Source organism: Hyaena hyaena, unplaced genomic scaffold (assembly GCF_003009895.1).
Source record: "Hyaena hyaena isolate Hyena2069 unplaced genomic scaffold, ASM300989v1 scaffold_233, whole genome shotgun sequence".
In the NCBI taxonomy this organism is placed as follows: domain Eukaryota; kingdom Metazoa; phylum Chordata; class Mammalia; order Carnivora; family Hyaenidae; genus Hyaena; species Hyaena hyaena.
In genome coordinates this window covers 866,103-888,359 of record NW_024080866.1, presented here as the reverse complement: position 1 = coordinate 888,359, position 22,257 = coordinate 866,103, and the positions used below count along the sequence as shown (strand labels likewise).

Sequence of the window (22,257 nt, the reverse complement as noted above, 5' to 3'; positions counted from 1 at the left end):
TTATCTCCATTTTACAGAAGGGATAACTGAGGCCCAGAGCGATTAAGGGCCCTGAAGCTACCCAGCCTCAGCCAGTGGAGGGCAGAATCCTGCTTCCTGGGCCAGTAGCTCTGAGGATGTGTGTGTCAGAATGGACTGCTCTGGGGAGTCAGGCTGCTGGAGACAGCCATTGGGGACCCCTCAGGAGAGGGAGGACGTGCCTCTATATGCTTTCCAGGTGTGCTACCCCCACCACGGCTAGCCAGGGCTTCTGAGTGTCCCTAGGGTCCCGAGTATGGGATGGGAAGAGAGGGAAGGACATCTGTCCCTGGGAAATCTGTCTCCAGTATGTGGACTTCCTTTTGTGTGGGGTCTTCCCCATCCTGGCCAGTGGCTGGTATGCAGAAACATGGGGGTTCACGCCTCCTGCTGGGCTATATAGCTGTGCTGGTGACACAAGGCAGGTGAAATGGCACAAGGGTCCCTAAGCCAGAACTCACTTTCTGAGCAGCCCTGACCCTATATGGAGAAGTGAGCCCGTCTCTCCCCTTGGAACAAGCTCCAAAACCTCTGTCTCAGCTGCTGCCTCCAATTCTACCATCAGAGATCCGTCCCTTTGGGTCTTGAGGTGCTCACGGGTCCCAGAGCCAGGCCCCTGTGACAATGCCAGCTTCCCTGGGGCAGCATGGGGAGTGGAGCTCGGTAGGTAGACCTGGTACTGTGACAAAGGCTGAAGACAAAACCCGTGCAGGAAAGAGACCAGTGTGGGCACCTGGGGTGAAAGGCTCAGGCCTTAAACTAGGGGTGTAGCTTCACGGGGTGGGGACTGCCATTGCCAACCACCTTGCCAACGATACCGGGCACAAGGACAAAGCCTCACCTCTGTGAAAGGTCTGTGAAGACCCCAGACCCAGGAGGGCCAGGAGTCAGACCTGGCTAACATCACAGCTGTTTTCAGGGAGCACAGTTCCTGAGCCTCCTGCAGCAGGAAGCTGAGCTCCCCTCCTCCAGAAGGCCTGCTGGGATTTCCTCAGCATCTCTACAGCTCATTGCTGCCCACAGGCATAGTAATCAGGGGCCCAGGAATGTCCCCATTCTGTTCTGCTTTGCCCTGAGGTCCCTAACTCACTTCCCCACAGTCCATCTGTGCCTGTTACTCTGTCTATAGAATGAGTACAGTCACCTTTTGGTCTACCCTCCTTTCAGGGTTCAAAATACTGGAAGGGAACAGAGTAGAACAGGAAAAAGAAAACAGGCTCCTCCCCTCTGGGAGTGTCCAAATACAGCCCAAAGAGGATCCTGTGCAAGGGACCTTCCCCTGCAGCTAACTGAAACCAAAACAAAACGTCCTAGGAACCAATTCAAGCCCTAGCAGGATATGGGGAAACTGGTAATGGATGTCCCGACCGTGCCCCTCAGACAGGCGCGGGCTCTCCTTTTTCCACCTGCAGAGGGGTCTGCTGCCAATGGCACCAAAGCACTTGTGGTCACCTGGTGAGATGCACGCAACCAGCAGCCCCGGATAGACATGGGCAGGGCCCGGACGAGACAAAGCCTCGGCTTGCAATGACAGGCGACTGGTGTAGGGCCCTCCTTGGCTCCTTTATCCCCCTGCCTGGGCCCTCTTCCCAGGTCCTGGCAGCCTTCAGCTCTGCAGGGGGCAGTCAGCTCCCCCGCCCAGACACTAGCCAACCGCCACAGGCCTGGCCTTTCCTCAGACAATCCGCCAGGGGCCCAAGAACCCTGGCCCCCACAGTGACGTCATGGCCTGCCTTCCCCACCAGCGAGTCAGTTTCTCTCGCCCCTGCCTGGACCCTGGCTTGGAAGATGGCGCCAACAGGGGAAGCCGCCCGAAGGTGCCCCTGAGCTGGGAGCCACCTTCCCTGTGGCCTCAGTGGGCACGGGGACCCTGAACAGGGGCTAGGAGCCTTGTGCTGGCGGCTGCCACCCTGGCCTTGCATGCACACAAGCCGGTTAATTTCCCCGAGCTGGGGAGACATTCTTCCACCACCAGGCAAAGTGCTGGCCTGCAGCCCAAACCAACAGGGGAAACTTCAGCCTCCTCGGCCCTCTCCCCACCAGATGGAAATAACGTACAGCTGCAGAGGTGGGGGAGGAGGTAGGGAACAAAACCAGCCAAGCGTCCGTCCGTCTGTCCCGGGAGCCAGCCTGGCCGTCTGGGCACTCACCACTCTCGTTCTTCTCGATGACATCCACCACCTCCCCGGCCTGGAGGCTCAGCTCCGAGTTCTCCTGCTTCTTATAGTTGGACACCACCACGTACTGTTCCAGGATCATGGGCTCGGCGTTGGTGTCGGCACCTGGCGAGGGCAGAAAGCACGCGGTGAGCCAGCGGCCGGCCATGGCCCCGCGGCCGGGGCGCCCCCTGTCCATCGGCCTCGGGGGAGGCTGCTCCGTCGCCAGTGCCGCTGCCACTCCGAGGGGCCGCCTGCAGCCAGGGCTCGCAGCTCTCCGGGCCCCAAGGACAGGCCATATAGCAAGGCCCCACACCGGCCCGCTGTGCCGCGGGGACCGGGGGACATGGGGAGCCGGGCCGGAGTGGGGGGGACAGCCGGGGACGAGCGGGGGGGCCCAGGCAACTCAGAGGAAGAGCCTGCCGCTGCGATGAGTCAGTCACAGCCCGGCACAAGTGAGCAGGAGAGGCCTGGTGCGGACGTGGTCTCCCCAGACCCCTCGGCCGGCAGGGGCGGGACGGGAGGGCCGCCCATGAGGGCTGAGGCCGAGCGGAGGAGAGAGAGAAAGGCAAGGCAAGGAGGAGAGCTTGTGCCTCTCCCCCAGCCCCTGTGAACCCAGAGAAAAGGAGGCAGCAGTCCTCCCCTCGGGAGGGAGAGGAGCGAGCAGGAGAGAAGTCTCCACAGCCCGGGCCCAGGCGAGAAGTCAAGAGGGTTTGAGGCCGCCAATCACTGGGGTTTACTCGCAACCCTTAAATAGAAACACATGAGACCCATCGAATGAGGAGCCAGGGGTGGAGGCAGGGGAGGGGGAGGAGGGCCGAGACTGTTTACTTGAAATCCAAGAAGAAAGTCCCAGCGCCAGCAGCCGGTGAGCCCAGCCCGCCCCCTGCCAGCTTTTCCTCAAGTTCGGCTCCATCTGCCCCTCGGCTCACCAAGGCGCTGCCTCCGAGCCCAAGGGCCTGGTGCTGACAGACCAATCTTAGGCGCGCTTCACCCTGGCCTGGCTGCTGCTGCCCTCCGGCCACATGGAGGCTGATTCAGTTTCCCTCTGCCTTTGAGTGCTGGACCTTGTGGTCAGGCTCCAGGGAGTCTCCCGCCACCCTCTCTGGCAGCTGAGGGGTCGAAAGGCGGGGCTCTGCAAACGGAGGGCAGGTGGGCTGGGGGCTCCCAGGAGCAGGCAACTTCTCTGACCTCCTCAGCCAGTGGACCAGTGCAGTATTCATTAAGCCAGCCCCAGCCTGAAAGGTGGACAGACTGGGTGCCCATCTTGGCTTACTGGGTGTGGCATGGGACATGCCGCTTAACCTCTCCATGTCTCACTATTTCCATCACCACCACTAGAGTGGAACGCAGACAAAACCCCTAAAACAGGACGTGCCCTGCCAGGAGCTGAAAGAATCCACAAACCAGAGACCTACTGGTCACCTCCTACAGGAAGCCTTCCCAGACCACACCCGGCCCAAAGGGAATGCCTAGCACACTTAAACTATGTGTCTACCATCCTATATATCTGCCAATCTCTTGAAAGGCTTGGGGAATTCACACCACTTGCGTGGCCACAGAAATGGTTGACAGGGTCCCTCGGGTCCGTATGGCCCTCTTGATGCTTAAGCCTACAGCCACATTCCTTACACACCTGAGTCTAACTCAGCAAATGTTCTGTGTCAGGCATGTACTCTGTCGCATTTTATCCTTTTCACCTTCCCATTTCACAAAAGATGACCCAGTGGCCCAGAGAGGCCAGGACGCTTGCCTTAGCGCACACAGCTGCCATGGAGAGAACCAAACAGGGTTTCAGGTTCAAGCCCATATCTCTTTCCATTACAGAACTGCCTCTGATTTCCATTTCTAGACACCCATTCTTCTAGCACAATGGTCCTGAACAAAGCTCCACAAGATTGCCTGGGGAGCTTTTAAAGAATACTGATGCCTGGGTCTCCCAGAGGTCCAGCTTCAACTGGTCTGGGGTATTTTTGAGACACCCTCTCCTCTCCCATGGCTCCCATGCGCGGCCAGGGGAGGGAATCACTGCTTGGATCTTTGGGTCTTTCTTTGAGGAAGGTCCCATCCAACCCAGGGCAAGGAGCAGTGGAAGGAAGGAAACCCACTACCCCTGATGGTTTCCTCCCACAGGGTGTGGGCCCTTCAGACCCAGCTCAGCCCTTTGGAGACCAGGAAGGGACCCTGTCCCTGCCGACTCCTGCCACATGGATGCGGACATGCACAGCCCACGCTGCTCCACTAAAGCCAGGATTGGATTTCAGGCAGAAAGGCAACCAACAGCAGGCAGCAGGGCCAGCCCACCCTGCACTCAGATGGGGCCTGCCCCTGCCCACCATCCATGGTGCTGATGGAGGTGAACCCCCCCTGGGGGGACGCCAGTGCCCCTGTGGCCAAGAGCTCTTCTTCAGTGCACCCAATACAAAAAGGGCCAGCCTCTGTCCTGTAAGATATGGGGGCTCCCTTTCTAGTTTGTGGGAATGGAAAACTCCTGACACAAACAGAAAATGAGGAGTTCCCAGAGGCTTAGAGAGCTTCCAAATTCCAAGAGCCCACATTACACTGACAATTAACAGCAGGCCTTCGGGGCTCGCTCGTGGTCAGTACGATGCCAAGCACCTGACTGCATCATTTTGCTGTCGCACTGGATCCTCGCAACAACCCTGTGTGGTAGGATCTGTTAAAGACCCATTTTACACGCAGGCAGATTGAGGATCATGAAGATAAGCAATTTTCCTAAGGTCACACAGCTGGAACTTGAACCCAAGCCCACCAGACACGGTCTCCTGTGTTCTGAGCTTCTCTACTATATGCCACCTACAGGGAGCCACTGATCCCTGGTTTCCAAAGGGACCCTGCCTCCCCCTATCTACACACACCTGGCGCAAGGCTGGTGTTTAATAAAGGCTGGAGTGTGGGTTCCGTGTTGACTGTCGCTGCATCTGTTGAGCAGACCACGGGGCCCATTAGGTAGTAGGCGTTCAGCAAGTGTTTGCAAAATGAATGAATGAACAAATGGGCAGACAGATGAACAGAGTGATTTAGTGGTTTGTTTTGAACCAATACGGATAAACCCAGCAAGGGCTCACCTCTGAAATTCAGGAGAGCTAGACAACTATGTAAAGGAAAAAGAGGAGCAAGGAGTGATGAGCTTGTGGCCAGAAGCTGCTAGAAAGGACAAGCAGGGCTGCTGGGGAATGGAGAGACTTCAGCTTATTTTAATCCAAGCCAAGGAAATCTGAGGCAAGATTTCAAAGAGGGGAAAAATTCCGCCCCCCAGCCGCTTGGAAAGTTGGCCTAAGCTTTCTGAAGACTGACATTTTGGGACACAGAAAAGTTAAGAGAATGTTCTCCAGAGATTCTAGAGCACAGAAGATAGGCGATGGCACTTTCTGGAGGCTACTGCAAAGGCTGTGGGATGGACAGATGGACACACAGACACTCTGCCCTCTGGGCTGCTCTCCCCTCCCCCAGTGCATGCAGGCTCCCAGCTCACTCTGGCTGGCATCTGCCTTTTAGGGTGTTGCCTGCCCAGGGCTGCCTGGGCAGGCATGAGCTGGGAGCAGGTATCCAGATGAGAAACCACTCGGCAGACAGGCCGGTGGGTGATGTCATCCCACAGAGGCTGCTTTGGATCCCCTCCCAGCCAAGGCCTGGAAAATTGGGGGCTGGAGGAGGCGGCCCAAAGGAGGAGGAGTGGGGGGAGGGGCAGCGGATGGAGCCTCTAGTCTTTTGATGGGAAGGGTGTGACAGAAGCACGGTGAAGGGGTGTACCCCTTCTAGGAGGAGAGCCCTTCCTGGGTTGGAAGGGGACTTTGTAACAGTCGCGTCCAGGGATGGGCCCCGTGTTACGCAGAGCCCCTGGCTGGGTCTGCTAGGGCCCTGCCCCACACCTGCGTTCCTCCTACTACCACCTGGCTGGACCCCTGGCTCCTGCCCCATCCTGGCTGCCAACTTCAACTTCAAAATGACTCTGCCAAGTCAGTCCCCTGCTCCAACACCTTCAATGGGTCCCTGTGGCCTACAGAATAAAGGCCAAATTCAAGCTCAGTCTTTCTGACAATTTGAGTCCCCCAAGTTCCCTGACACATAACTGCTCCCCCTCCATCCCAGGCAACATTCATGATTCAGGACACATGTCCTGAGGGCACTGTGTGCCCACCATACTGTTTTATACAGGTTCTTACTTCCAAGAAGCCTTTGCCTTAGCTGCTCCCCCTTCCTGGAACGCCCTCCCTTCTTCTACCAACTCCAATTCTGCCCAACCATCTCTGACCCTCCAGGACTCGCCTGATGATTCTAGCCACGGTGTCCACTCCTGTCCTCTGCTGGATTCTTTGTGGGGCACTGTGCCCCAATCAGACTGCGTGCTTTAGACCAGAGTCTCCCTGATGAGAGTACATGCCCAGGACTGGCACTGGACCCAACTGCCCGAGATGATGCAAAAGCATAAAATTCAAGTCTGAGAGTCTGAGGTCCAGTCCCGCTTTGCCCTTACCAGCTCTGTGACCCTGGGGAGGACACTTAACCTCTCTGGGCTTTAGCGTCCTCATCTGTAAACAGGTACAGTACAAGTACATACCTCAATAGGCTGTTCCATGCATGGAATGAGGTGATAGGATTAATGCCCTAAGTAAACCATAGACAGTGTTTATAAAACAAATAGGAAATGGGAGATTTGGGGGGAAGTGGGAGGGGTTCAGATTTCCCTGCAGCCTCAGAACCAACAGGCATCTCAGGGCGAGGGCCACAGGCACCAGGAAAAGGGTGCCTCTGTCCAAGCCCACCTCTGGGCAAGCACTGTTTACTTGCCAGGCTACAGAGCCAGGTCACTCTGGACAGGGGTGGGGGGAGCGCCAGGTTATGCAGCCCGAGGCCTCTTACCTACGAGGATCCCCCATATCAGACCCTTACTGTCTCATATACTCTGACATTCCGGATGGGGAAACCAAGGTCCAGAGAGAGCTGGCAGCTTGCCCAGGACTGCAGCCCTGAACTCCCAGACTGGCTGGTTTTCTCCAGCCCACACTCTTCCCCTCAGCCTCTCACTCCAAACAGCTGGGCTCATCCTGAGAAGCCAAGCCCTGTGGTGGCCACCACCCCCAGGCTCCCCATGTTGTCCCCATGTTGTCCATGGGGCTCCTCGGACCCCCACCCCCACCCCAAACGCTGGTATCCCACCAAAGGTCCCTCCAGCCCCTCACAGCGGGTTCCTCCCAGGCCAGGCTTGGCCTGCCCGCTCCTCCATAGGCCTCTGGGCGGCCAGGCTATACGTTTCATGAATAAAATGTATAGTTGTGGGCCAAGTGGGCTCGGGCTCACTGGCTCGTGGAGAGGGGAAAAAGGGACAGGAGCCCAGTGATTAGTCAGGCCCAGGCCCTCGTCACAGACAACACTAGAAGGATGGCTGCAAGGAGCGTGGGTCAGGGAAGGGGTCGTCCTGCCTACTGGCTTTCCCCTCCTGCCCCCTCCCAACTCGGCTACCTCCCCTGTTCCTACCCACAGCTGTGGTGGGGTGGGGCCCAGCCACAGGCTGCTGGCCGGGGCTGGCCCAGCCCCTCTGACCTCTGACCCTTCTGCCTTGTTCCTCAGCTCCCAAGCTTCAATCTCTGCTCTCAGGTTTGGGCAGAACGTGCGTGCGTGCGTGCGTGCGTGCGTGTGTGTGTGTGTCCCCCCCCCCCCGTGAGTGCGCTCTCAGATTTGGGCAGAACGTGTGTGTGTGTGTGTGTGTGTGTGTCTATGTGTGAGACAGACAGAGAGAGAGAGGTAGCACTCTCAGAAATGGAGGGGCTCCCACAAGGCCTTCTGGAATTCCCATCTGCCTGCCTGCCACCATCTCCCTCTAGCAGCTGAGAGCCCTGCTGTCCAGGTCTCTCTCCCACTGTCCAGTAAGACCAAAGGCTAGAGGGAAGCCCCCGATTCCTGGCCCAGCTCTGCCTAGGCCCAAGGCACAGGCCCAAGTCCCTCAGGGCCAATCCTGAGCCAGGAAGCCCAAAGCCTGGCAAGACCACTGAGGCAGAGGCAGCTGTAAGCTCCAAGCTCAGAGGCTGCACCATCAGTCACAGGTCCTCCCCACCCCCAGCCTGCTGCAGCTCCCGAGGAAGGGCCCCTGGAAACCAGGCTGGTGGGTGCTGAGACTTGGGCTCCCCACCTCCAGGTAACTGCCTGAAGTGAGACTGACCACCGGGGGCTGGCCCACCTCACAGGGATGACCAGCTGAGTTCATGTACAGGATCACGGTGGCCTATGCGCTTTCTGAGTGCCAGGCTCCCTGGGAGGGGGCAGTACACAGTACTGTGTACACAGTACACAGGTTAAGTTTACTCTGCCAGGACACACAGAGCCGGGGACAAACCCATACAGTCTGGGGCCGAAGTGCACTTGTTTACACACTGCGCAATGTGGTCATCACCCATCGAAGGCTCGGAGGTTGGACCTGGGGCCTAGAGAGGGTTGAAAGGAGGGCAGCGAGTCCGGCTGGCGGAAGGGCAAGGGGGGGCCCAGAGGACGACCAGCAGGCCAACAAAGGGCTGCTCCATGCCACGGAGAAGCATGCGGACAGCGGCCGGCGGGCACCGGCTCCCACACGCGCATGCCCCCGATACACATGCTCACACACATGCACTCAGGGCAGTACCTGTCACGTCCTTCTTGGGAGACTCAGCCCAGCTGGAGAGCCACACTTCCGAGTCCCCCGAGAGCAAGCAGCAGCAGGAGAGAGAGGAAAATCAGAGGAGGAGAGAGAACCGTTAGGCAGGCAGGAGGTCCACCCGGCAAGTGGCTGCAGGCGCCGCTCTGGGCTGGCGGCGGAAGGCGGGGGAGGGGAGGGGAGTGATTTCCTGGCCCTGGGCTGGCTGCTGGGCGTGGGCCTGAGTGATTACAGAGGCGCTGGGACACAGCCGGCTGGGACAGACGGGGATAATGAGGTGTCTGCCGAAACGCAGGCATCCTCTGGAGCACAGAGAATCCTACACAGCCCTGCCTGGAACTGGGCCCACGGGTTATCGCTGCCCCGGAGAAAGCAGCCTGGGCCTCTGTCTCTAGCCACGGGGGTGGGTGGGTGGGTGGCCGCACAGGGCCTGGTGGCTCCAAGCAAGGATCCTCAGGAGGCCAGCAGGCTCAGCAGCCTGGACGTGGACCCTCAAACCTCAGGGTTGGAGAGTCCCAGGCCAGTGTCCAGTCTTGAGGCCCCACACCACTGAGCTCTGATGTCTTGCCCAGCCCTTGACCCAGCCCTACCAATGAGGAAGACAGGCCCTGGCAGCATGGACGGAAGAAGCCTCATTTTAGAGTCTCACACCCCAATTCGAACCCAGAAGGACAGAGACCTTTCTTTAGCGACCATCAGAGATGAAGTCTCTATTTCAGGCGCAGTCATGTCTGATCTGGACCTCAGTTTCCTTATCTATAAAATGAGGGTAGAAGTTATCCTCCTGCCAAGACAGAGGAGTGAAGTCAAAGCCCCTAAAAGAACATATGTGATATGAGGCGGAAGGCTCTTAGCCTAATCAATGGTGTGAACAACTCTAGAGTATCAGAGAGTCAACATGTAATAAACACTGACAGTCTGCCTATAGTGTACCGTGGCTCCTTCCCCCGACAATCCCTTGAGGTGGGTATGCAGTTTTCACCCCATTTTACAGGGGAGGAATCTGGCCCAGGTTCCCACAAGCACAGAGCAGCAGAGCCAGAAATGGAACCAGGTCTAGGATCACCCCGGGCTGGTGCTTCTTCTGCTGAACTTCTCATTGGCTCCAAAGGAGCACAGTGTTGGCTGCAAGGGCGCAGTAGGAAGGAGACACTGAGATGCAAGTCTGAGAGGCACCCAGTGCCGGCCCAAAGAGCTGCCTGACTCAATGACAGATAGTAACGGTAATCACAACAGCAGGAAAGGTTCATGTAGCGTTTACTGTACACCAAGAATCATGCTGAGCATTCACATAGTAACGCATTTGTTTTCCAGAATAATCCTACAATGATTCGGTACTCCCTCCAGCTTGCAGATGAGGAAAATTAACCAGAGAGGATAAGCAACTTGCCCAAGGTCATGCAGCTAGTACAGTGCCCATCTCGTGTGGGACCAGACTTCAGGCGATCAGCTGATGCTCCGCATAATTTAAAGCACCTAATTCTCCCTCGCTTAGCAAGTCACCTTCTACTCCTCATTGTAAACCTGCAGTGAGAGGCTCTGGTAGAGGGGTTTAGTGACTTTGGAGTCTGACTGTGTAGATTCTCCCCTTGGAGAGATGTACTTAACCTCCTCGAACCTGTTCCCTCCCTAGTAAAAGTCGGATAGATGATATATTTACTGTCTACGTTGCTCTAAGGATTAAATGAAGTAACACGCAACAGGTGCTCAGCGTAGTACCTAGCACAGTCAGTGCTCGACAATGGTTAGCTACCATCGGCAACATCTCCCAGGAGCTTGGTTCAAACCAACCTCGGGGCACCAGGAAAATCCTACTGGAGCTGCAAGGATGAGAACTGCATGGTGTTCAATACTGGGTGTGCCAAGAAGATGGTGGCACTCAGCCAGCAATGCCTTCCCATGGACACCCCCAAACATCAGGTCAGCTGGAAGCGGTGGTAGAGGGACTCCGGAAGACTGCACCCCGAAGGCCAACATTCCATGGCCAGAGCCTCTCACCGGGACTCACAGCCAGAAGCCGCCCTGGGCAGCAGGAGCTATGCTGGCCCGGCTTTCACCCCGATAGGGCTGACACAACGTAGAACACCTCTGAGGCCTAAGGCTGGTGTGGCTTGAACTCCTTATGTGGGGCCTCATTACCTGCTGTCACATCTTGCTGGGGTTAGAACTCCCTTGTGCTGTACCCCAAATGTGGCCAAGCAGTCTGTCACACGGCAAGGCCATCCTCACCACCCCCGGCAGGCCCAGCGCCAGGCACGCCCCAGCCCCATCTGGCCCCACTCATCAGCCCTGTGCGGACCCAGCTAAGAGGGTCCACATCTCTATCCATCTCTGCTGCATTTGTTACTTGTACACCTTCCATTTTGGCTTCTTCTGGGTTTTTCAGAAGGAAGTCTTTTGGGAAATTGTTAACCTCTTTCAGTGAGCCAAGGGAAATTATTTGGCTCGGGCCTTGAGAACCCAAGAAGGCTCATTTTGAGAGAACAGGGGTTAACTCTCTTCCTGTAAAGGGCCAGAATCAACACTGAAGGCTTTGTGGGCCATGTGGTCTCTGTCGAGATGACTCACCTTTGCTGTCACAGCGCAAGAGCAGCCTTGACAGTCTGTAGCAGACTGAACAGGCTGTGTGCCAATAAAACTTTACTTACAAAACGACATGGTAGTCTGGGCTTGGCCTGTGGGCAGTGCTTTGCCAGCACCCATGCTAGAAGATGGGGGGGGGGCTGCTGTCTTCATCAATGGGGGGGTACCCCAAGCCCTAGGAGAGAGAAGTGGGGACCCCTGGCCCACCTAGACTAAATTCACATAAGGTCTCTGCCGCTTGGGTGATTTTTTCAGTGATTGTCTTGAAGGGCCTGATGCCCTTCCAGGCCCTTGGGGTTTGGGTATTTGGGCGAGGAATGGGGAGCAGACAGGAAAAGATCCCTCAGCCTCTGGAAACTGAGCCCCATTGCTAAAGGTGGAGCACCCTCAAGCTCATGCCTACCCCCAGCACCTCCCAGAAGCAGGCCTTCCCTTTGCTCTCCAAAGGAAAATGGGAAATGGACCAGAAACGAGCCTGTCTTTTTAAAAACATGATTTATTTCCCAGTCCCCTGGATCTGCAGAATTAGTTCCGCTGCTCCCACCCCAAATCTCTCGCCACTTCGGAGTGCCTTGTCTCCAGCCCACCCGAGCAAGCCCTCTCCCAGGGTGGGAAGGACACCCCACCCCCGCCTCCTTACCGTGAACAGAGGGCCTCTGGCTCGCACACCCTGGCCCTCTAGCCAGAAGGCAGACAAGGCTGCTGGCTCAGGGCTGGGAAAGCAGAGACACAGGGACGGGATGAGGGAGCAAGGGGCAGGCACAGCCAACTGAGCAGCTGTGACCGACATGAACCAACCGCTTCCTGCCCTCCCGCGGTCTCTCCCTCCCTCTCCCCTGGTGACAGAACCAAGTTGCCTTACAGGGCAGGCACATCGCAGGGTCAGGGCCAGTGGAAAGTGAGAGGCCAGACTGGGAATATGCACAACTGGTTTTGCTGAGAATCAGCTCTGTGACCTTGAGCAAGCGGCTTGACTTCTCTGGGCCTCAGTGCTTACATCTGTAAAATCAAGCATTTGGGCCTAGCGATATCCAAGGTACTTGTGTGATGTTCTAGACTCCAGCAGAAACCTGCTAGTCTCCATGACACAAGTGCTCCAGAGCTGAAACGAATCTTTCTAGAGAAGCAGACCACCTTTCCAGGGAAAACCACCTAAACACATGCTCAGTATATGAAAACTCAAATGAAAAAAAAAAAGCAGTTAATTCAAGAGACAGAAAGGCAGAGAACAGAAGCAAGAATTCTTTTAAGATCTTGGTTCCTGCGCTTTCCCTGCCACTCAGCTCACTGATCCTGGGCATTTGGCCCTATCTCTGGACCTCTTTTCCTTCTGTAAAACGGGGATGAAAGTACTTACCTCATCTTTGTAGGGTTGTTTTGAGAGTGAAATATCCTAATGCCTGTGAAAGGTTTTGGAAGGGTGGGAACTAGGCTCTTGGGGCAGAGTGGGAGTGGGTGATGGGGACAAGCTGGTGACTAAAGCAGTGTGTGCCTGGGAGGCAGGAGGTGGGGAGACAGGGTCCCTCCCTCGGCCATCTCACAATGCTCTCAGCCTGACAATGGCCAGTGCTCCCGTCTTGTAAGATCAGCAAGAATCCAGGCCCTGAGAAAACCAGGTGCCTGCAGGTGCTGGCCAAATACGGTGGCCCAAGGACACTTCTAACATGCTGAACCTGCTTCTTGTCAGGCCCAGATGATTGTGAGAAATCAAAGAGCAAAAGCACGGGTGCCCCTGACTTGAAGGAAACTCCCCCCAAACACACATGCGCCCAAGTGCTAAACAAGCACACACCTAGAGATAAGTGAAGTTAGGAAAGGACGGGTTCCCAGCACGGCTTCTCTTAACCTTGAGTAACTCCAGAGCAGTGAGAGGTGGGTTCAATTTGCCCAAAGTGAGTCTCAAACCACTGTTTCCAGGAATCCTTCCCTGGTGTAAAGCGAGTCCCACCCATCCAAACTAATAAATCCAGAGCGGGCTGTGAGCCCAGGTGGGAGAGACCGGAGAGCGGCCAGCAGCACAGACTCCTCAGAGAATGAGAGCCGACCAAGGGCTCGGGGGACCAGGGCAGGGTCACCCATCGTGTCAGCTCCCACAGCGCTCTCCTGGGAGGGGAGAAGCAGGGAGCCCACCAAGGGCCCCCAAATGGAAGAAGCACCCCGTCTTGTCCCTGTCCTTTTATTCTTCGGTCGTCAGTGTGCCTGAGCCCTCCAGACCCCTCCCTCCTTGGGAGTTCTGCTGTTCTGCCCTCACTGCAGCCTTGAACTGGGGTCTAAATGTCTGCTGCAGCCTCGTCTTTCCTCCCCTTTTATATAACTAAACTTTGCACGGGGTTGGATTTCCTGGGTTTCCTAGAGGCTCCACATTTCCTTTTTTTTTTTATTCTTTTAACGTTTATTTATTTTTGAGAGAGAGAGAGAGAGAGAGAGAGAGAAGGGGAGGGGCAGAGAGAGAGGGAGACCCAGAATCAAAAGTAGGCTCCAGGCTCCGAGCTGTCAGCATAGACCGTGATGCAAGGCTTGAACTCACACACCGTGACATCATGACCTGACCCGAAGTCGGACAGTTAAACGACCAAGCCACCCAGGTGCCCCTCTCTTCCTTTTTGACTAAGCCACCGGGAAACTCACCACTGCTTTCAGGCCATCAGCTAACTAAGGCCTGAGAGCTGCTGGCTCTGCCACTTAACAGGAGTGGAGCACACCCCTTGCTGGAGGCGAGGCGCTGTCTGGTCACAGGCCTAAAGGAGCTCAGATCTTAACAACAGCCCTCCAGGGCTAATAGTCCTTCACAAAAAATACTTCCTTCACAGAAAGGAGTGTAGTTTGGCCTACATGATATATCCACTTTAGGGGGCCTGAAATAGGTTGCTGTACTTCAAGCAGGAGAAACTGAGGCACGATGGTAAAAGCGATAGGAATGCCATCTGGGGAAAAAGCATGGCAAGAATTAAGACAGCTAAGAAAGAAAGCGAGCAATAGTTCAAACATGAATTCCAATCCAAAGCTACGTGAGTGCAAATTGGAAGTGTATAGTTGTAAGGCGTGTGATGGTCAGCTCCATGCACTTGATCCAGGGTGAGCGGCAGCATCCAGCTCAACGTACTTAGGGCATGGCCAAAAAAAAAAAAAGAAAGAAAGAAAAAAAATCATGCCCTGGACTGGAGCAGTGAGGGGTTAATAATGTGATAACTCAGACCCCCCGGGCCTGCCTCCTACTCTCACAGCCTCCAAAGTGGGGCTAGCTTCAGGTGCGTGTGATCCAGGCTGTCCCCCAGGACCTCATGCTTAGAAGGGCCACCACACTTGGTTTAGTGCTCTTCTGTCCCTTGTTTGAAATCTTTAATCATTTATGAATAGGAGGCCCCATAACTATGTAGTTGGCCCTGCCCAGGGCCACAGAACCCTGAGCTAAATAAATAGAAATACTCCAGGATAAATTTGGTAGGGCTGGGTTTCTGATTTGTATCGTTTTGAAGACAGAAAGCAAATCCTAAATGGGAAGACTGGCCATTGTTTGTCTCTAGGTCCCCTCCCCCATCAACATTTCTGGCTTCTTGGTGGTATCCCAAACGCTAGAAGAAGCATGTAGGGAGTTAGGACCAGAGAGGGCAAGAGATTTGTCTGAGAACACACAGCAAGTGAGTGGTAGGGCTGGGGGCTAGAAAAATTATACTAGTTCCCACTTTCTAACACTCATGCTAGGCAGTGGCTAAACATCTCAGCATTAATTTAATCCTTACAACAATCTAACTTACAGATGCAAAAAGTGAGGCTCTTCCCAAGGCCCCACAGCAAGACTTGAGCCAGACTTGAGCCCAGGCAGGCTGGCTGGGAATGGGGAACAAAGGGGCCTAAAAGAAGGAACTTCATTCTCTGGATTCTCCCCAGCCATGGGCCAATGGCTCATTATTTCTGTTGGGCTTCCCTTTGTACATGCAGCCATATTCCTATTTATTTTGCTCTCAATAAGAAGGGGTCTGCCTCCTTCTCCAGGATTCTGTCTTTCCCAGAAACCAGAGTCTGCGTGGGGGCAGCCCAACCCAGGGCAGGAATGTACTACTGCCCCTTGGGCCGCTGAACTATGCAGTCAGAGAACAGTCAGTTTCCCTGCTCAGGTGGGGAATGGGGTGGGGTGGGGTGGGGGCTGGGCTGGACCTAGAGCCCTTCCACAGTCCTTCAGGGACTAAGTCCAAGGGCGCCCCCCTAGGCTATGGCTGGGGCCAGCAGAGACAGCCCAGCCCTACTGGGTGTGGGCAGAGGGGCCATGGATGCCTCTGGGAGCACTGCAGCTGCCTGGGGGGTTGGGCGGTGGCCCTGCCAGGGGGGTGGCAGACAGGTCTGCCATCCTCCCTCTACCCTGCTGAAAAGACCCCAAGTGTCCTGGTTAAAGACAGGTGCTGAGGTTAGAGGAGCCGTGGGTGGACAGAGGGGCGCTGGGCGGGGAGGCTGGTGGGGTTCTGAGCTCCACTCCCAGCAGCTGCTGCCTGACCCCACGGCATCCCCTTGCGCTGCGGTCTTCCCCTCAGTTCTCCAGTTCTCACCTCTCCCCACGCCGGGGTGGTGGTGTGCAGAAAAGACACAAACTTAACACTGTTCAGAGCTCCAGGATCCCAGCCACCTCCCCACTCCCTGGGGTGGTCTGCCTTGGTGGTCCTCTCCCACTTACAGGGATATCCCCCCCCCCGCTCCCCCACCCACCAGCTCCCCCAGCCAAAGCCAGGATCTGTGAGGATGAGGCGGGAGCAGAGACCAGGGCCCGCAGTGCACGATGAGGTGAGCAGCTGCCGGCTCCCAGCCCCCCAGCCCTGGAGCCCCTGTCCCCCTGGCTCAGTCCCCATGAGAGCCATGTGTGAGGAATAGGGTCAACAGCAAGGGACCCAGGACCAACATCCCCACCCCGGGGCCACAAAAAGTGCAATGCCTTGTTTCCTCTGGACTGGACTCCTGCTTTCAGATTACCAGGTTATTATTTTTTAATGTTTATTCATTTTTGAAGAAAGAGAGAGAGAGAGAGAGAGAGAGAGAGAGCGCGCAGGCAGGGGAGGGGCAGAGTGAGGGAGACACAAAATCAGAAGCAGGCTCCAGGCTCTGAACTGTGAGCACAGAGCCCGACACAGGGCTCAAACTCACAGACTGCGAGATCATGACCTGAGCTGAAGTCGGAAGCTTCAATGACTGAGCCACCCAGGCGCCCCAACTGCTGACTATTTAATGAGCATCCACCATGTGCACAGCAGGGCACCCTTGGCTATGACAAACTAACTCTCTACCATCTGTCTCCAAGCTTGGGGCACAGGGGCACAAATATTTACCCAGGCGCTCCGGTCTGCATCAGGAGTCATGGGAGTTTGGGAGGGAGTCAGCATAGCTGCCTGGGGCTGTCAGGGCTGCCCCTCAAGTGTATCCTCACTCCCTGAGGCTGCTGAGACCCAAGTGCAGGGCAGGAGGAGGCCAGACACAGCAGGCTGCTCCCCAGCTGGAGGTCTGCAGGGGGCGGTGCAGCAGGACAGAGTCCTGAAGGGCTCGCATCCGTAATGAGCCTCCTTTGGGGCAGGACTAACACTTCAACTGACATGTGGCTGGACACTGCCATTGACTGGAGTGGGACATGGGTGGGGATGAGGGGCAGGGGGGCTAAGGGCAGAGTTTACTCCTGAACTGAGACTGAGGATGACCCGCTCTGCAAGGCCTGCCAGCCTTCCTCATCTTGCCCTGGGCAGGATCCCTGGGACCTCTCTTGCCTACAGTCAGGACTGTGTCAGCTGGCTCCAGAATGTCTGGCCAGTGATGTAGTCCTAGCAAGTGTCTGGCACATAGTAGGTACTGAACCACAATTTGTTCTGAGTTTCTCCAATCAGATCTGAAGTTCCTTCAGGCTCTTTTCCCTGTCAGCACCTTCATGGCACCCTGAATACTGTAGGTGGCGCCCAGTAAGTCCGGACTGGCTGATGGAAGGGTGCACAATCACTGCACTCAGTCCCAAGGGCTTTGTGGGGAAACTGAGGCCCAGCTTACCGCACTGACCTGGGGTCCTCTTGGCACCCAGGGCCCTGCATATTCTCTAACCCAGGTTTTGCCTTCTGAGCCACAAACAGGCCTTCTCAGGCTGGGATAAGACCCTGAGCCTAGCTTGTGCTAGGCAGAGAGGCTCATGGAAAGCACCCCCCGCCCCCCGCCACCCCAGGCCCAGTGGAACATCCCTAAAAGGCTCTGGTCCAGCATCTGCTGTAAAGCCCTTCAAAGAGATTATTTTAAAAGTTTATCCATAACCAATATGGTCTATGGCAAGATGGATGTTGCAGGAAATGGGCGTCTGAGCAAGAACAACTGGCTTATCTATAATGTCTGCTGGGAGCAGGGCTCAGCAGGGCTTGGAGCAGCCCCCCACAGTGTGTGCCAGGAACCCCTGGGCCCCTTCTCACCCCCATCTGTCTCGTGCTCTGCATGGCCTGGACCAATCCCCTGAACACTCAGTGCCACGTCAACAGAGCAGTGTGAGTGTGTGCGCGCGTGCGTGGACGTGTGTGTCTGTGTGCCTGCGCACACACCACTGCTTGGGAAATCCCCACATCTGGCTCACACGTGACCAGGCTATTCCCAGAAGGCCCAACTGGGAGGGCCTGGAGGACAGCGGAGGGTCAGGAGTGTGTGAGCTCTCTGGGGAGCGCAGAGTTAACCCTTTGGCACCAGAGCTCAGGATCTGTGGCTAACGCTGACCTTCTACCCCCAGGAAAAGTCAGGAAAGAGACGGGTGCTCAGAGAGCCCTGTCCTGGTTCATTATGGAAGTGTGGGAAAATGGGGCCATCCTCCGGGTCCCCCTGGTCTTCATCTGTGATATGAAAAGGCTGCTCTTTCTCTGTCCTGTCAGTCCTGGGCAATCATCAAACCACTGGGGAGACTCACTGGCTGGGCACTCCTTCCCCACTGGAGATGCCAGTCAGATATTTAAAGAGCACCTCTTGGTGCCGGGCACCTGGCTAGGGCAGGCATGGCCCTGGAACTGTATGGAATCCAGACTCCTGCTCCTTTCACAGGCAAGGGCACGCGTCCACCAGGGGATGGCTGGAAGCCAGAGTCCTCCTGATGATAAGGAAAGGGTCAGAGGTGGCCCTTAGGGCAAATTCTCCCCAACCCATACACAGTGGATTAATTTTATAATCAGAACTGTGTAAGCTTCAACAACTTTAGCAAATGAGTGGCCATTTGCAAGGGCATCTCTGAAACAGCACCAGCCAGTAGGTACTGTGGGATGTGGCAGATGTTCCCCAGCCCAGTTCAGAAGACGTGGCACCGCGAGTGCTAGACTGGCCAGATGTCCTCTGTGCGGCCTCTCTCCCTCTTCTCCAGGCTGACTCATTTAAAAACCTCAGTGAACCCAGGGTGGAAAGCCTTGCTCGGCACCCCTATGCAGGGCTGTGTGCCTCCCAGGGGGAGGCTCCCTCTCACTCTGCCCCATCTCCATCACAACGCTTGGACGTTGTATCATAACTGCTGTCACTCTCCTGCCTCCTCCACCCAACTGACATCTGAGGACAAGGACCTCATCCTATCCATCTTGCTATCTATCCCCTGGCTTCTCCTGCAGGGCCAGGCAGGAGAGGTGCTCAGGTGTCTGGTGGAGAAATCTACAAGGTAGCCATGACAGAGCCAGGGAGGTCTGCTATGGGTACGGCAGGAACCATCTCATCCTAGCAGGGAAGTCTAGTACCAGCATCCACTCAGAAACCCACCTGCTATCAATTCAGCCTCTAAGGGCTCCCCGCCACTAGCTGCCACTAGTGTCGACTAAGCTGTGCGCTCAGAGCAGAGAGAGCATCCGAGGTCATCAACGCAGCTGATCACAACCCTGTGATCAAATGCAAGCGAGAACTGACGGAGGGCTCTTGGCATTAAGGGGCTCCAGGGAGGGCTGGTGTGTGGCAGGGAGGTGACCGACCAGAAGAACATGTCCCATCCTGAGAGATGTGCCTTCAGGGGTGTTAAAATCTGCATGTTTGCAAGGTTTCCCCAGGGGGCCACCTACGATGCACAAAAGACAGTCTTACTTTGGCCTCTTGTCACTGGTCTGTCATCACAACTTTATAAGGACCTTACCCTCCTGCCGGGAACAATTATGCACCCAGTCTTGACCCTGATCCAACACTCCAGCCCCTAGACACCAGTGGGGTCTCCTACAATGCTGTGCCCATTGGCCAGAAGCAGTGTCAGGGGGAAGGATCACCAGGAGGTGACAGCTCTTCCTTCTGAGCACAGGGAAGGGAAGGGACTTGACACGGCCCACTTTCCTTGGTACGCGACTCCAGTCCCAACATTAACAAACATGTCTTCATACAAGCTGCCTGGGGCACGCGTGGCAATGACTAGATCCAGGGGACAAAGCAGAAAGAGTCAGGGAAAAAATCCTTCCCCCCCACCACTGCAAATGTCTAATTTTTACTGAAACTTTGGAAAATTTTTTCTTTGCCTTCACATTTCAGAACTGACCAATTATAAAAATGCCACGAGCCAACGAAGTTACACACACCACATTTCTGTTTCTAAACAAAGTAACTTTAGATCAGAAAAAGGTGTTAAAACAATAAGTAATGCACATTTCCCCCAAATCTTTGTTTTTCCACTGGCTTCATCATTACTGGAAATGCTGCCTCTTTTGTCACATGTCTATAAACCAAAAAGCCGAAGCGAGGAGCACATTATTTTCTGGCTGACGTCTGTGGTGGGAAACATTTCTCTGCTGGACCACAACGTGGGTGTGTCCTACCCCCAAGAAGACAACCTTGTGGAAATAAAAGGCAGAGGGAGTCTCGTCACTGCCTCCTGGTGAGGCCAGGAGGGAATCCGGGGCTTGGGCAGGCCCCTCAGCCCTTCTCCCAGCCCTGACTGCTGGGCCATTGTTCTCCGTCCTTGGATGGGTCCCGCTTTCCCTTGGTGGCCCACGCCCTGCCCCAACTTGGGAGACAGCTGAGTGCATCTTCCAGGCGCAGTGTCCAATCACAGTGCATCGCGAGGACGCTGATGCTTGTACAGACTGGCTGCCTGTCTACCCCCAACACTGCCATCAACTCACAGGATGATCCATCTCAAAGTCAACCCTGGCTCAATCTCATACTCCCTGGGGAGCCCATCAAAACTGCAAATTCCCAGGCACCGCAAAGATGCTGATTCAGCAAGTCTGGGCAGGGCCTGAGGACTTGCACTTCAATGAGCAGACCTGGGACTTGAGCACACCTCCAGCCTTTGCATGTGCTGTTCACTTGCAGACCATCTTCCTGCTTTCCTGCTAGAGGAAGCTGGGAGATAGGAGTGGGGGACACAGAGAAGAGCAGGGCTGAGGGAATCAAGGCTACAGGGGGTGAGGCAGGTGATGCCAGGAGCCCTCCACGTGCGCCCGCCTAACTGTGCTGCATGTCCAGGCCAGTGGGGCAGCAGGGCCACGCTGCCTCCGGCCGGGGAAGTGGCGGCACAGACACACACGTGAGCAGCGTGTTCACTTTCTCCATCCCATCACTGCCACATGGGCTGGCCATGGGGCTGCCAGATCAATCAGCCTCCTTTCATTTCCAATTAGTTGGCTTTGAACTCCAGGGCTGACATCAGGCCCAGGATCCGGAGCCACGAAAATAAGAGTTGTTTAAAAACACCAGCCTGGGAGAGATATGCCAGAAGGCGATGCCTTCAGGGGACACGTTCACTTTTGGAAGAGGCCACTGGAGGGTGCCAGGAATATCTTGGCCGTGTTCTCCGAGCAGCCTGGGCCTTTCTCCTAGGATGGGTGGCTCGGGCAGACCAGAAAGCCTTGGAAAGTGCTTTCAAAAAGTCTTGCTGATGTAGCCTCTAAGGCTTCCTTTCCAGACTCATCTCCGGTCCTCCTCTCCCCCCTATTTCCACTCCTGCCAGGCTGGACACCTCTCCTCCCCTCAAATTCCTCACCCTGACTCCAGGCTCTTGAGGCCTTGCTCCTGCCCGGCCCTCCCCCCAGGGGCACCTGCCCGCCCCCTGCTCATCTCTAGCCTCCCCTGTCTTGGCTAGCCCTGCCCCACTTCTAGTTGATTCCCACAGCTAATGGGTCACAACCTATGCTGCCTGGCATTCACTGATGAGTCCCTGACAATATCCTGCTTTCCCAGCTGAACCGTGAGCTCCATGGGGCCAGGGACCAGCAATCACTTAAGAGGAATGAAAGCCTCAAGGAAAGCTGCTGCTGTCTGCTGTGTCACTGTCCCTCTGACTATTATAGTAGCCAATACTTATGCTTTAAGCAAATCCACTTCATTAAAAACCAGATTTGTACAAAGATAAATGAAGAGGACGTTAGTCACACCCTGTTAAAAAAAACAAAACAAAACAAACCTTTTCCCCAATTAAGAATCCCTTGTGACCAATACATTCCCGCTAGACAGCTCAGGGCTATTCTCTTGGGGCAGCCCCCACCCCAGTCTTCTAGAGGCCTTCAGAGCCCAAGTCTTGGTCACCTGTGGATCCCTTGGGTCTTTGTGCAAGATGGAGCAGACTTCAGTAGAAGAGGTTTGGATCAGAAGGGACTGATTCAAATCCTGTGTCTACCTGGCTAGGTGACCTTGGGCAAGTTCCTTAACCTACCTCTGCTGGTCTATAAAATGAGGATGAGACCAGGTGCCCAGGCTGTTACAAGATTTACCAGCAATTATGAGATGGCGCACACTCTATCTTCTCCTGCCTGACTGGGAGGGGTTGCTTCCGGAGGAGGGCAAGTAGCAAAGCCAGGGGTCTCTCCTGTTTGACAGGTGGATGCCTATGGTGCTGCCTCCAATTCATAATAAAAATGACTTAGGCGCCTAGGTGGCTCAGTCAGTTAAGCTGACTTTGGCTCA

At 55.6% G+C, this 22,257-nt stretch overlaps 1 protein-coding gene across 3 annotated transcripts in view; it reads right to left on the bottom strand.

Moving 5' to 3' along the window:
- SH3PXD2A (SH3 and PX domains 2A) overlaps positions 1–22,257 on the bottom strand; it is a 239,107-nt gene that overhangs the window by 55,980 nt on the left and 160,870 nt on the right. For 2 of the 3 annotated variants that reach the window (XR_005530468.1, XM_039243943.1), the window contains exon 7: positions 2,169–2,300. Coding sequence is in view for 2 of the 3 variants with exons in the window: in XM_039243943.1 (XP_039099874.1) it covers positions 2,169–2,300 (132 nt within the window). In the remaining variant the exon portion in view is untranslated. Of the gene's footprint in view, positions 1–2,168; positions 2,301–8,811; positions 8,857–22,257 lie in introns of all 3 variants that reach the window. The other variant, XM_039243944.1, reaches the window with a different exon arrangement.